Source organism: Callionymus lyra, chromosome 1 (genome assembly GCF_982586985.1).
Source record: "Callionymus lyra chromosome 1, fCalLyr1.hap1.1, whole genome shotgun sequence".
Lineage (NCBI taxonomy): Eukaryota > Metazoa > Chordata > Actinopteri > Syngnathiformes > Callionymidae > Callionymus > Callionymus lyra.
Window position 1 is genome coordinate 32,739,119 of NC_141818.1, and position 15,060 is coordinate 32,754,178.

The 15,060-nt window shown below is 46.3% G+C and overlaps 1 protein-coding gene across 3 annotated transcripts; it reads left to right on the top strand.

Annotated features, from left to right (window-relative positions):
* Positions 1–523: 523 nt before the first annotated feature.
* LOC148089093 (uncharacterized) lies at positions 524–12,642 on the top strand. 3 transcript variants are annotated; one of them, XM_087802868.1, is made up of 20 exons: positions 524–1,438; positions 2,525–2,624; positions 2,699–2,738; positions 4,174–4,215; positions 4,331–4,419; positions 4,494–4,590; positions 4,655–4,803; positions 4,886–5,058; positions 5,173–5,276; positions 5,333–5,757; positions 5,828–5,891; positions 6,663–6,714; positions 6,791–6,845; positions 6,912–7,235; positions 8,701–8,796; positions 8,859–10,350; positions 10,451–10,953; positions 11,042–11,112; positions 11,180–11,285; positions 11,455–12,642. In XM_087802868.1, exons 1-20 carry the CDS (start codon positions 1,273–1,275, stop codon positions 12,389–12,391), a joined length of 5,085 nt encoding a protein of 1,694 aa, XP_087658994.1. In that variant the 5' UTR covers positions 524–1,272; the 3' UTR covers positions 12,392–12,642. The 3 variants fall into 3 exon arrangements, with proteins under 3 accessions (XP_087658994.1, XP_087659002.1, XP_087659010.1); XM_087802876.1 differs by having other exon boundaries at positions 11,045–11,112; XM_087802884.1 differs by having other exon boundaries at positions 4,661–4,803.
* The last annotated feature ends 2,418 nt before the right edge of the window (positions 12,643–15,060 follow it).

Consider the following 15,060-nt stretch of genomic DNA (forward strand, 5'->3'; position numbering starts at 1 on the left):
AACCGTCTCAGTCATATGACATTGTCAAAGATGACAGGTTAAGGGCGCTATATGTGGCATTGAGGTGATAATATCAGTCTTATGAATCGTATAAATCAACATAAAAAAAGCCAATTTATTTTTTGAGAGCATGTAATAAAACTTAAAATTCACTCATTTTCTGAAACTTGGCAGCCCTACTGGTCATATGCTGGCATCATAAAGCTATGTGCTTTAATCCAATTTTTCCTTTAAAACCCAACGTGTATCAGTCATAAATACATTTGTAGTCAATCAAAATGTCACATCTTGCTTTCTGTTGGGAATTGAAATATTATAAATATGTTTTATATTTTTTCCGTTTGATTAGTCCCCAATACGACAACACGTATTTTATTAGCTTTTTTATTTTATTTTTTCAAGTGAAAATTGTATATTCAAATATCAATTCGCTTTTTTTCTACATGCATGTTTATCCGAAAAACAACAACATCGTGACGTGTTCGCTCGCTCGCTTCCTCTTTCACTCATTCCACTTCCGCCTGACGCCATTTTGATGAAGCAGCGAACCGACCGTCGTGGACCAGGACTCTCCGGACCAGACTCGAATTTGGATCATTAATCTTCGCTTGTTTTTGGAACTACCGACGAACTGAAGTGGATATTCTGCGTGTTTTTGTCAAGTGTGTGGGTTTGAACGCTCGCTAGCTTGCTCGCCGAACCCGCATGTAACTAGTTTAGCATCGTTAGCTTTAGTCAATTGCGTTGTTCGTGAGCTTTTCCTCCCCGTTTAGTTATTTTTGGAGAATCTGTCGAGATTCGACTTCGGGGTTGTTCAAGGCCGACCACGAGGACGTTGTTGGGCTCTTTTCTGGATGTTTAAAGGACTGCCGAGGACTGGTTGTGAGCCACGGGCCCGCTGCTAGCGGCACCGTGGCCGGGCTTCCCAACAAAGACTCTCCCCTTCACGGACGGTTCTCCTCACAATTACATTCTTGCACCTCCTTCTGGGACTATACTGGACTCGAGGCGCCCGCATTATTGTTAAACGGACTGAAGGACTTCCCGTGCACATGGCGCCGACACACGGCCGCCTGTCCTCCCGCCTCCTTTCCTAAAACAAAGACTCACCTGCAGCTCGACTAGTTCTGTGTTTAAACCGCCTTCATGGTTCTGATTAAACTCCAGATCTAGCTTCTGTGTTCAGTGTTGACGCTGTTTATTTCCATCACCCACCAGGGCCTGTTGTTTGTTCCTCTCTGTGCTTGAAAATAACTGCCTAGGCTTGTAAACATGTCGTGTGTTCATTATAAGTTCTCCTCCAAACTGGACTACAACACGGTCACGTTCGATGGGCTGCACATCACCCTGAGCGACCTCAAGAAGCAGATCATGTCCAGGGAGAAGCTCAAGGCCACAGACTGTGACCTGCAGATCACCAACGCGCAGACGCGGGAAGGTAAGATAAGTTCACCTGTCACGTGATTTTGGTTTATTTCATGCTGGAAATTAAAATGATGATTAAAAACAAATGTAACCAAACGTGTTTGGAAACGAGAAGGTTCGCGTTCTTTACGGGTGAATGTTTTAAGGCGTTTACAGAGTGGATTTGAAGAACACAGTCGAAACAAACGTCGTCAGGTGTATGAGCCCTGCCAGGAACTGCTTGACTGGTTCTGGAAATATTTACAATAACCCTCCTAGCAGTGTCGGCCTCCACCCAGTCCTACATCTCCCCACCATGTGTCAACAGCTGAGGCAATATGAGAAGTTTTAACTATGCCCTGGTCACTTGCCATGTTTGTCTTAATGTGAAGATGAGGTTATTGTTGAGCGGCTTTCAGACGATAAGTCCAAACATCTAACTTGGGGAAACAGAAATTTAAAAAGTATTTTACACTGACTAAGATACACAAATATTGATTGAATCTTTTTCATTGATTACACAAATCATTAATACACTCTCGCCTCAAACCCAAGAACCTCAAAATGATAAATACACTAATTTCAGTCAATTCAATGTTATCTTTTAAGTTTACAGTTTATCGAACTTCTATGCAGGCTATAGAATTTCTACACTGGACCACTATTATGTTGTTATATCTCCATTGTTCTTTTCGTTTCTTAGTCACACCAGAAAGCAAACTACAGTGTTTAGTTTTAAACATTAATGAAAAGGAACCGTGTGTGCAATGGTCCTATGGGCTGCTCTCTAAACTTGAACATAGTTGAAACATTTAGCCTTTAACTGGTCCATATTCTTCTTTAGTTGTATATTTTCAGGTAGCAGTTGAAATCTGATGGATCCCAATATCTCCCCACTGGTTTTAAAATGTTTTTTTGTGATCTCTCTTGCCCGTCAACTTGTGCAGAAAAGTGTTTTCTCCAACAGTTGTCGTTCGATTTATTCAAAGTCTTCTCTCGTCGTCAGATTTTAATTCAATTTTCCTTAGTTTGTCGTCTCATTTTTGTGCTAAAAAGTGTGCTACTATAGCAGGAGTGAGGTCAAAGATTCTGTCTCAAGACTACGTCTTTTCTCTTGAAGAATACACAGATGACGAAGCCCACGTACCGAAGCACTCGTCTGTGATCGTCCGCCGAACTCCCCTCGGTGGAGTCAAACCTGCTGGCAGGACGTTCATTGTGTAAGTCTGTAGCAGTATAACATTGTCTTCTCTTTCTTGCTGCTCAAAACTGACAGTTTTCCTCCTGTATGCAGAGATCGTTCTGACACAGCTGTGGTTGGATCGTCCAGACCCGTATGTAAAACAAACCCCCCAACCAACACACACTCTTCCTCACATCTCTCTCTCTCTCTCTCTCTCTCCTTTTGTTCCATTTCTGGCTTCAGTCAGTTTATAATGTCAACAATAATGGAGTTGTGTACTCATTGTGTTCGCCTCATTTGTGTGGAGAATATTGTTACTGTCTTATGAGCGGAGTCACAATCACCACATGAAACCTTTGTTATTTGTACCAGCAGATTAAATGTTTCTATGGTTGAAGACCTTTTGTTCACGACGCTTGACTGTTGACTGTAAAGACTGTATTTTTCATATTGAAGAGTTATGTCGCCCAGTGTAGGTTGGGCAAATGTATTTAAACTAAATATGATTTTTGTCTTGAACATATTGTCACTTTGATTTTCTGTGAAATTAATGTGCTCTTAATCTTATTAGCTGGGCTAATTGTAATTTAAAGTAACTTTCATAATGAAAATAGGTCATTTTAAAGGTTACTTGGTAATCTGTTGAATAACAATGTCATTTTCTGCTGTACAATTTTTGTCATGATGTCTAATCTGCACCGGACTGCACGTTTAATTTGATTGGTTTAATCCTGCTCAGTCTTGGAATCCTCAACCTCAGAACGGTCTCAGAAGTCTCTGGGTGACAGTTCTCACCCATGAGGCCTCTGATGGTTGCTGCAGTGACAAGTTTACTGGTGTGTCCTGTATGCTGTAAGCTGCAGAACCTGTCAATAAAGTTGTTCAGCGGTTCAGTGTCAGAACTGCTCCCACCAGATCCATGTGTGTTCCCTCGCAGCTTTCCTTGAAACCCAGGCTGGACGAACCATCGCCCGCTTTTACAACTGACCCAGTAGAGCTTTTGTGTCAGACATGTGGACGTTACCTCTAATTTTCTTTTGAACAGACACTAACGTGTTGCACATTTAACATTTTCTCCGTAAAGCACCATATTAAATACTCAATAACTTTTTAACAAACTGAAGGTAGAAGTGTTAACTTGGACTCTGCAGCAGATTGTACACAGTCTGAAAATGCAGAAAAAAGATGTTGATTCAAACATTGATTTGACCATCAAACTGTAGTTCAGTGCTTCAATGTGCCTTTTAGTGCAATGTTGAGATGAAAACATAAGTAACAAACCTCTCCAAAATCCAGCACAACATATGAAGGCTTGAGAGTAAATCAGACAAGCCTACCAACAAGCACAAATGTAAAGGCCATTCTCAGTTAAGACGACACTCCTTAAGTTCTTGAATTTTGCCACGTCATAGTGTTGTCGTCAGGATTCTAATCCCCTGATTTTGCCTGGTAGTCTGAAATGGCTCATGAAGGATCGGGAGACTCTGGGACTTGGATGCAGACGGGGGACTGGCTGAGCTCTGATAGTCCTCTTTGTCCACATACTTCTGTTAACTTGTTTAATGTCGTTTCTGATTCTCCTGCAGACCGATTCTTCTCCCTCAATGTCACTCGCCCAACTCTCCAAGGTAACGCTTTTTAAAGTCTGATACGTTTCCAGAACCTGTAGAGCAGTTGACCAGCTGTGCGCTTGTTCCAGTATGTGAGTCCCGTCTTCTGACTTTTGTGGTGTTTTCCATCTAGACGGCCAACCTGGTGGACGCAAACGCGTCTGAGGAGGACAAGATCAAGGCGATGATCTCACAGTCCAACCAAGAATATGATCCTATTAAGTCAGTAGTCTTCCAGATTGCAGGTTAATGTTTTTGAGCTTGGGTAGAAGATGAAATAACATTTACCTCTGCAGTTACTCCAAGAAGGCACTTGGTCCTCCACCTCCCCACTACACCTGCTTCCGCTGTGGAAAGTCGGGACACTACATCCGCATGTGCCCCCAATCTATGGTGAACTCACAAACCTTTTTACCAAAAGCTTCTGTCTGTGTACTGATGACTAGTTTTTTTCAAGGCACAGTCGCAGGATAAGGGTGCTGATGGACCTAAACCTGTTAGGACCAGTAAGGGAATTCCTCAGAGCTTCATGGTGAGGGCTGAGCCAGGCACCAAGGGGGCCATGCTCACCAGCACAGGAGAGTATGCTATTCCGGCAATAGACGCGTACGTATAAGTAGTACATTTACACTTACAAAAAAAAAAGATTTTGAAATGAGTGCTGACAGGTTTTCTAACCTACCCACAGTGAGGCCTATGCTCAAGGAAAGAAGGAGCGTCCTCCTTTTGTTCCCCACGACCAGTCGTCCTCCGAAGAGGAAACAGACCCGATCCCTGACGAGCTCCTGTGTCCAATCTGTAACGACCTCATGACGGACGCCGTAGTGATTCCCTGCTGTGGGAACAGTTACTGCGACGACTGTGAGTTTTCATGCTTCTTGATCTTGGCATGTTGTGTGTGCAGGCGGCACACGGGTACATGTAGAAAGGGTGAGAAAGTGACACTGTCTACTCTGGTTTTTCATGGGTTTTTAGGCATCAGAACGGCCCTGCTAGACTCGGAGGAACACGTCTGCTTTACGTGCAAACAGAGCGACGTCTCGCCAGACAACCTCATCGCCAACAAGTTTCTGCGACAGGTGAGCTTGTGTGCTGTAGCGCTCTTCTTCTTACTAATGATGGTGTGCTTCGCCAGGCGGTCAACAACTTTAAGAACGAGACGGGGTACACCAAACGGATCAGAAAGCCATTTCACCAGAATGCCGCCCCTCCCCCTCCACGTGTTCTCCTGTCCAGATCTCTGGTTTCGAGACAGCAAGACCCACTGAAGGTCCAAATCCCTCAGCCTACGACTGCACCAGCTGTTCCCCTAGCACACATCCAACATGCAGCACCCCCAACTACTGGATCGGTCCCCTCCTCTGTCCCTCACGTGGCCCCGCTCTCTGCAGCAGACATGGAACAAGGACCCCCTACACCTCCCACGCCACCTGCTCCTCCAACACCTTCACCTCCGCCTGCTGATGAGGAGGAGGGTCAGGTGGTCTCACCGACCCCTCCCCAATTCGACAATCTCTCCCCCAGACGCTCCGACAACCACAGGGAGCCGTCACCGCCAGGGTGAGTGAAAAATATTTTAAACTCCTTATGGTCAGTGTGAACATCTCTGAAGTGTGGTTTTCCCTTTCAGTGAGTCCGACCCGGGACCGCTTATGGGGCCTGACACCACTGGCCTGTCGGACAGAAAACCACAGGTAAGTTGGGCACTTCGGTTGTCCCTGCACTACGAATTGCCTGTTTTAATTGCACCTTTAGTTGAGAGGGCAACTAATACGAAAACCTACATTTCCTGACTTACTCATTTTTCAAACGTTGAAGTATTCCTCTCCAAGATGTAAGTCCCTCATCATGACCATGTTTTGAACTTATTACTTTATAAAGTTGCTCTGAAATCTGGGCGACTCGGAGGTTACGAGAGCGGAGTCCATTATGACGTAATAATGGCTTCACTCCTCCTCGAGCCAGCTGAAATCATGCCTCGCTTTGTTTATATAATCCCTTGGAGATGGAGACTTCCAAGGTTGATGACGCGACGTGACAAACCTCACTAGAGTGGGTGTGATTAGGGTGTACTGGGGTCTTTCATCTCCAGTATACAAAGAACATTTTCTAATGTAAATATTTAATTGAAAAGAGTTTTGTACAAATGGACACATACTGCTGAGAACAATAGAAGATGCACTTAAATCAACCGGTTATTTGCCTTTTAAAACTGGTTTCAAGTTCAGTTGGCTACAGGTCTGAGTTTTTTTTCCTCGACTACAGTTTTCGTCACTTGACCAGAATTAATATTGTCTTGTTTCCATTGTAAAAAAAAAAAACAACAAAAAAACTATCTACAAGAATAATTCATTAACATTGTCTAACTTGCTTATGCAGCCAAGTAAACTGAAGAAACGTCCCTCACTGTGTCTTAACATGCGTCATATTGTATTTAATTTGATCTTCACACTCTGCTCCTCCAGGGCTACGGTGTGTCCAATCTTGGTCACGAAACACGACCTTCACATCAACCCGGTAAGGAACAAATCCACACATTGAGTGCCTCAATCAGATTTTCATTATCCACTGACTGATTGATTTCTCCCCTCAGCACCTCACTCCAGACACCATCAGTCCCACAGGGGCGGCGGCAGACACTGGGAAAGGTACTGAACTTGGACTTTAAGACGTTGGTATCGGCATTCTAATTTAGTTTTTTCCGTCTCCTTCAGATCTTACCGTAGCAGGGAGCAGCCCCCCACTCACCTGCACCACGGTCCACCTCAGATGCCAGCCCCCCCCATCTACACTGCGCCGTCCATGTACCAGCCACCCCCGCAGCCTTACCATGCCATGTACACGGCCGGCCCTGGTCTCCTCCCCCCTCCAGCTCTAGGCTACCCGCCCCAGCCCTTATATGCCCCTGGACCACCAGGACTCAACCCTCCCTGGTTGCCAGCTGGTGCCCAGCCTCCCCTCCTTCCTCTCCCACCCTCCCTCTCTCAGCCCCCCTTCTCCAAAGAAGAGTTCTACAGACGTCATCATCGTCAGGAAAAGTGAGCTTTTATTTTTTTTATCTCTAAGGGAAAGTGCTTTTTCTGTAGCTGGTGCTCTACAAAGTGTTTTTCCCTGCTTTTAATATATTATCAACATTATATTGAGTATTTAACTGTAATAACGGTTTAAATGGCGGATAAAGACAAATCGGGACATCTGTAGGGCCTTAAAACTTAAATGTTTAAAAATATATATTTATTGAAAATAATATAATTGCGATTAAATATGCAAATCTTTTTTTAAATTTTTTTTTTTTTTTTTTCCAATGTCCTTTTTTTATGCATTTCTTCTCTTAATACAATAAATAATTCACTTTACAGTAAAATGTATTTGTTATTGTTAAGGGCTTTTTTTAATATGAAGGCAAAATAATCATACATTGAAATAAATGGAGAAAGTTAATTTAGTTACTTTAAATAAAGTTGTAAACAAACATAATATATTCACTGCACATACATTAAAAACTGTAATAATTAAGTGGGATGTAAACATTTATATTTATTAGTCAATAATAAATCAAACAAACCCATTCTTCCTTTTCTTACTGCACATTCTGCCCAATTTCTCTTCTTACTCACACAATTTGAATGATTTTACACGGTAACAAACTTGGATTGGCACACACGCACAAACATGGCAGCAACGTGCGCACTCGTATGTACAGAACAGCAAAGTTAACTGCTTCGTCTTTTTTCTCTGATCTGTTATTATTTTGTCAAGATGTTTCTCTAGAATACAGTTGGTGGTGTTCAATGTTGTGAAGCGATTTTTTTTTTTTTTTAATTTTTCCCCTCTCCAAACATTCGCTCAAATCTTCTCTGCAGCAGAGCCGCTGCTAACAGTTGCTTTAGCGGTGTCGGCACGTGACGTCATTGCAAATATAATTAAAATGGCAGGTTGCTTAGGTTTTCTAACTGCATCTTGAAATTCAATCTGCAAATTGAAGACTGCAGACGGGTATTTCGAACACTGTGGAGGGTTAAAAGGTTTGTTGTGACGTCTGATACTACATGTTGTTGAGACACCGGTGGCGTTTTAGTCAAACAGTTGTCGTATAATGCTGCTCTTTGGCTTCTGTCGACGTCAGTGATCAACTGGTTAAAGCGGAGAGTTTATTTTGCTCAGCGTCGCTCGTAAGTCATTTTGACGGCTAACATTGAATTAGATAAAATCGCACCCTTTTCTATACAACAATCGCATTTTTTAATATCGCCAATAATCGTTTAGCCATATTTAAAATACATTATTTTAAAACATTTTAAAATACAATATATTAAATAAAATGCATTTAAAATAAGGTAAGGTAAGGTAAAACTTTATTGATCCCTCAGGAGGTCTCCTTTGGGAAAATGTTTAAACTGTGAAATTCATATTCGTACCCTTATGTGCATTTATTGGAAACTAGTCACTTTAATTTCAAAAATTGTTTTTTTACGTCAATAAGGAGTTTTTGTCACTTCTCAGGGCGGCGTCTAAACTGGACGAATTCACCCGAGACTTCCACAAAGAGTTGATGAAATACAGAAACGCACCCAAGAGGAGGCGGCCGTCGTACTCCAGGTAATCTTTGAGACAGTTTGTTTGCGAGTTCAAATCAATTCAACTCTCTTCCATTTTCTCAGGTCCCGGTCATACAGTCGTTCTCCTTTCAGGCGGTCTTACTCTCGCTCCAGATCAAAGTCCAGATCCAGGTCTTACTCTTATTCTCCAAGTCGATCCCGCTCTCGCTCACGCTCTCGTGGGCGTGTGTACCCCGCCTCCCCATACTCAAGACGTAACGGTCGCAGCTATGGACGCTCGCGTTCCAGGTCTCGCTCCAGGTCTTACGGTATACGGCGTTCTGGATCCCCACGCAGTCCCAGGGGCGGAGCTTGGGAAGGGCCCGAGGCCCCTGTCCTGTACGGGTCAAGAACACGGTCTCGCTCTCCCGGGGGCTTCAGGGGTCACAGCCCCGGAGGCAGGAAGCTCCCTCCCAGAGAAGTCGCTCCTTTTGAATTCAAGAATCTCAGTCCCGGCAACCAGGAAAACGAGAGCTATCAACAGCGGGAGAGGGAGTACCGGGAGTGGTACAATACCTACTATAAAGACTTTGGTCAGCATCATCCAGCCTTGCATCACAGAATGCATGGAAGCCAGGGCCGGGAGAGAGAACGCCCATCCCCGTCTGACAGAGAATACTCTCCAAGAAGTAGACGAGGAAGAGATGACAGGGGCCCCCTCGTTCCTCCTCTACCTCACTATCAACCCCCTCTTGCATCCTCATCTGGTGCCAAGACCACTTCTAAAGTACTGAAGACCAAGAGAGTGAAGAAGAAGAGAGTCGGCGATGAGTATGATAAGTCTCAGCCATCTGAGGAGCAGGCCTTTCATTCGCCCACCAGGGAGGAGTATGTGAATGAACAAGGGCCCCTCTCGAAGTCACCCTCATTGGCAAAACCTCCAGCAGGTTCCTCAACCAAGACACCCCCTTCAAAGAGCTCTACGACCAAGTCCACGACAAAAACAACCAAGACTAAGAAGGAGAAAGTCACAAAGCCTAAAGCTAAAGGGAAGACGGAAGGCACCAAGATGAAGAACGAGAAGTCAAAGAAAACGACGGAATCTGTGCCGGCAAAAAAGAAAGAAGCTTTGTCCTCTCCTGTTGCTAAGCCAGCAAAGACCACCGTCAAGGCGAAGCCAGAAGAAGCCAACAAGCCAAACACTCCGAAAAAAGCCAAGTCAAAAACTTCTATCGTAAAAACTAGCCAAGCAAAGACCCCGCCTCTGCCCTCCTATGATCCCCCTCCCCCTCCTCTCAATGACCGACACAGCCATGACATCAGACGAAGAGATGTCCCCCCCAGTGGCGGCTTTGCCATCCACCGGACTCTCTCCCCAGTGGAGAGTCGGAGGAGGCCGGTGGAGGAGAGTCGCTCTCTGCTCGGGACACCTCCCAGGAAGCTAAGAAGGGTGGATGGACATGGAGGCGACATCATGCCCCGCCCCCACTCCTCACATCTGCCCCCCATCCACAGAGTTCTATCCCAGTCTGATAGAACTGCCTCCCTTTCTGTGAGCCGGGATGTCCGCGGGGACTCTGATCGAGGCACCATTCGACCTCTCATGGACCTCCAGGTGAGTCTTCTTTGGCCTTCTTAACAAGTCCATGTAACTTCCATAAAAATATGTGTCGACTTTTTGGAAACCGTCAACCAACCTTCTGATCTCTCATAAGGTGAAGCCCATGAGCTACAGCTCTGAGAGGTCGTCTCACATACACCTGGAGGATCATCGCCCGGCCCATTCATCGGAGAACCTGGGGAAGAAGGAACAGTCTGCAGCTCCAGAGAGGTCATCAGGTCGCGAGAGACCCGGGAGCGCAGGTGACCGAGAGTCGGACAGAAGCTCTGGAGCCGATCGAGGGCGAGACAGAGTTTCTGGCTCGGATCGGGACAGAGAACGAGACAGAGGTTCTGGTTCCATAAAGGTTACGGTGGAAAGGGAGCGAGAAAAGGACAAAGACCGGGAGAAGGAGCGCGAACGGGACAAAGAGCGGGAGGCGGAGGCTGAGCGTTCAGTACGGTCCGACAGGAAGGCGTCCAGTGGAGGGCGGTCGGTTTGCCTGGATAAGATGACCATCGGGGAAAAATCTGCTGCTCCGAAGAAAGTGGGGAACCCTCAGGAAAAGCCCAGTGTGTCCTCGAAGGACCGAGCAGAGAGGACGCACAAGGCGGACCGGTGAGTTTCCCCGGACGTGACCGCGAAGTTCAACTTGACAACCTAAGCTGAGAAAGTTGTGTTGCAGTAATAATTGTATTCTCTTTAGAAGTGTGTCCAAGGACAGAGCCGAGAGGAGCGCCCCCCCAGGAGACAAACCAGCTGCGTCTCACAAAGACGGTAATTGGACTCTCTTGTGAAACAACCCGAACTTAGATTCTCATCTGGACTCTGTAATTTACCGCAGATCCAAGTCGCTCATCAGCCGAGAAGGAAGGTGACAAAACCCTGGTGAAGAGCAAACCTCGACTCAACCGGAAGGCTTTGTCCAGCTACCCCTCTTCGTCCTCAAGGTCAGTGACGCTGACGTCCTCCCTCACCGCTTCACTTCCTTTGATTCTGTTTTGACATATCCTCATATCCTCACTTTCTCACCTGTCTTTCTGTCATACTTGTCTCCTCAACTCTCTGACTCGTCATATTTGTCTCATCATTAATCTCTGGTCTGTCATGTCTCCACAGCGGCAGATCGACTGACACCAAAGTGGAGTCTGACAGGGACGATAAAGTAGCGTCCAGAGCTCCAGAGCAGGCCCTCACCACACCTCCCAGCCCAGGACCAGAGCCAGCCCACGGCAAGAGCGTCAGTCCGGCGAGTCCTGTTGCAGTGCAGCCGCTGATTCAGGCGCCGCCTCGCTCCAAGTGGGAGACGGAGGACGACGATGGCCAAGAGAACAGCGTACGTGACGACAGGCAGCCATCGCCAGTGCCAACAAAGAACCGAGTCAAAGAGGTTCACACTGAAGTTCTTAAAACTGCTAAGAGCGAAGTGCCGAAGGAGAAGAAGGAAAGGGGACACAGGGAGGAGGACAAGAGCAGCCGGAGCACCGACAAACCCACCAAGGTCAAACTGGTGAGGACCATAGGAAAGGCCGCGGTCCGAGAGGGCCGGTCTAAAGGTGCCAAGGAGGAAGAGGATCGATCTGCGGGCAGGGCTGCCGAGGAAGGTCGACCTACAAAGGATGAGACCCGCAACGGAGGGCAGCGGGAAGAATCCAAGACGTCTGTGAAGGAGGAGCGAGCCGAGACCCGCGTCACCGAGCCCCGGAGACAGCGTCTCAGCTCGGACCTGACCCGGGAGACCGACGAAGCCGCCTTTGTCCCAGACTACAGTGAAGGGGAAGGTTCGGAGGCGGAGCGCGGGGACAGCAGCGCCTCCGGCAGTCAAGGCTCCTGCAGCCCAGACCCCAGCAACTCCACCTCCACGACAGAGAAGAAGAAGAAACACAAGAAACACAAAAAACACAAGAAGCACAAGAAGCACAAGAAACATAGCGACAAGGACGCTGAGCACAAAGAGCACAAAGGACACAAACACAAGAAGAAGAAACACAAGAAGAGCAAAGACGATACTAAAGAGGAGACGAAGGACGAGGAGGTGAGCAAGGACGCTCCATGACGTGGACTACACACTGGAGGTCACCGCAGTCGTTAGTCGTGAACTCAGGGATGTCTGGTTCTTTGGGAGGCTCTTTGTAAATAAAGATTTTGTTTTGTCGTTCTCCACCACAGAACCTCCGCGCTGAGATGACTGATGTGTTTGGCAGTAATTTATTTGTGATGAATCTTTAGCTTCTCGAAGTCGTGTGTTTGCTGCTGCTGCCTAATAATGAATGTTTTTTTTCTCTTCTAATAAACGATGGAACATCACTTACGCCTCTTTGTATGTCTCGGAACATCTGGACTCATGAGTCTTGAAAATTAAAAGTCACGTGACCGATGAACCCTCGTGTGTGGACTCTGTAAATTCAACACTAGATGGCGCATTCACTCCCTGCTGAATCCCCTTATCCGCTACACAATTCTTAGTGTTCTTGTGCCCGACTCATTGTTTATGTTCATTGTGTTTGGATGAGAGTTTGATTGTTTTCTCTCTTTGTGTGTGTGCGTGTGTGAAGAACTGGGAGAAACGGGTCCAGCAGATGTTGAACAACTTCTCTAATGGATGGAAGACAGATTAGAGCAGATTAATGTATTGTTTCCCAGATTATCACCACTAATGATTTGACCACGAGCGTGTGCACGTGTGTGTGCGCTTATTTTTCTAGTGCATGTGCCAGTGTCCGAGTTGATTGACATACATCATTTCCACGGAAATAAGGGGGTGGGGGGTGTCCTCCTGTGTTAACTAATGTGACATCATTTCCCATCACCAAGGCCAAAGGTTGCTAGGCAACGTGATTTGAAGGTACCCTCATAGAAGAAGCTTCTGGAGCCTTTGAGCTCATCCCAGGACGGATGTGTAGGGTCGAGATACAAACTACAGCGAGTCGAGGTACGAAACTCACCCACAATTGTTTTAGAGATGATGTGTGAGAAAACTGACACTTCTGAAGAGGACACCACTGTGTCTGTGTGTGTGTGTGTGTGTGTGTGTGTGTGTGTGGGTGTGGGTGTGGGTGTGTGTGTGGGTGTGTGTGTGTGTGTGTGTGTGTGTACACACACAACACAACCCAATAAATGTCTATTCATTAAAATTGGAGCAACGTCATCATCGTTATCGATGGACTGCCAGAAGACTTCTACTGTAACCAGGTCAAGTCAACTTCAGGCCCAGTCTCTCCATGTGTAAAATGTTGCCCTCGGGCTGTTGCCATGGTGATCTCATGATCGATGAGTGTTATTGATCCGCAATTGAATTCTAAAGTGTGTGTTTGTGAGGGACAGTGCTATTGGAATTAAACACTTCCTATGTGATGTTATGCGATGGTCACCATGGTAACACAACCAGGGGGAGCACCGCACACACTGATAATAAGGTCTGGCCTAGATTCTGAACGATACAGTGTGTGTGTGTGTTTATCTGACAAATGTAAAGCAGCAGTGGAACACACCGCAGTGACAGAGCTCCGGTGAAAAATGCATGAAATGAGCCTGTCGAGCAGAAAGAGTCTTGGTGGAGTCACACAAGAGGCTCAGTGTGAGGAAGAGCTGGAAGAAGAAGTGGGAGCACACACACACACTTGTGCACACACACAACATTGTTCACTTAATGTTTGATGTCATCTTGGTCCATGTGTGTGTGTGTGTGTGTGTGTGTGTGTGTGTGTGTGTGTGTGTACACTCTTCTCAGCTGTGTGACTCTTAATTCTCATACAACTCAAAGCTGCTCTTTCCAACTATAGAGAGTCAGAGTCAAGCTAGAGAGTCAGAGTCCAGCTATAGAGAGTCAAAGCTCAGCTAGAGAGAGTCAGAGTCCAGCTAGAGAGAGTCAGAGCTCAGCTAGAGAGAGTCAAAGATCAGCTAGAGAGTCAAAGATCAGCTAGAGAGAGTCAAAGCTCAGCTAGAGAGAGTCAGAGCTCAGCTAGAGAGAGTCAGAGTTCAGCTAGAGAGAGTCAGAGCTCAGCTATAGAGAGTCAAAGCTCAGCTAGAGAGAGTCAGAGTCCAGCTAGAGAGAGTCAAAGCTCAGCTAGAGAGAGTCAAACTCAGCTAGAGAGAGTCAGAGTCCAGCTAGAGAGAGTCAAAGATCAGCTAGAGAGAGTCAGAGTCCAGCTAGAGAGAGTCAAAGTCCAGCTAGAGAGAGTCAGAGTTCAGCTAGAGAGAGTCAGAGCTCAGCTAGAGAGAGTCAAAGATCAGCTAGAGAGAGTCAGAGTCCAGCTATAGAGAGTCAGAGTCCAGCTAGAGAGAGTCAGAGTCCAGCTAGAGAGAGCCAGAGCTCAGCTAGAGAGAGTCAAAGCTCAGCTAGAGAGAGTCAGAGCTCAGCTAGAGAGAGTCAGAGTCCAGCTAGAGAGAGTCAGAGTCCAGCTAGAGAGAGTCAAAGTCCAGCTAGAGAGAGTCAGAGTCCAGCTAGAGAGAGTCAGAGTCCAGCTAGAGAGAGTCAGAGTCCAGCTAGAGAGAGTCAGAGTTCAGCTAGAGAGAGTCAGAGTTCAGCTAGAGAGAGTCAGAGTTCAGCTAGAGAGAGTCAGAGTCCAGCTAGAGAGAGTCAGAGTTCAGCTAGAGAGAGTCATAGTCAAGCTAGACCAGACTACCTCTGCTTTGACTCTCTAGGAACCCCAGTGGAGGGAGTCAAGATCCGGTGGTAGTCCCTGCACTTTGGAGGAAGACTTGGAGATACATCCTCGTGTGGAG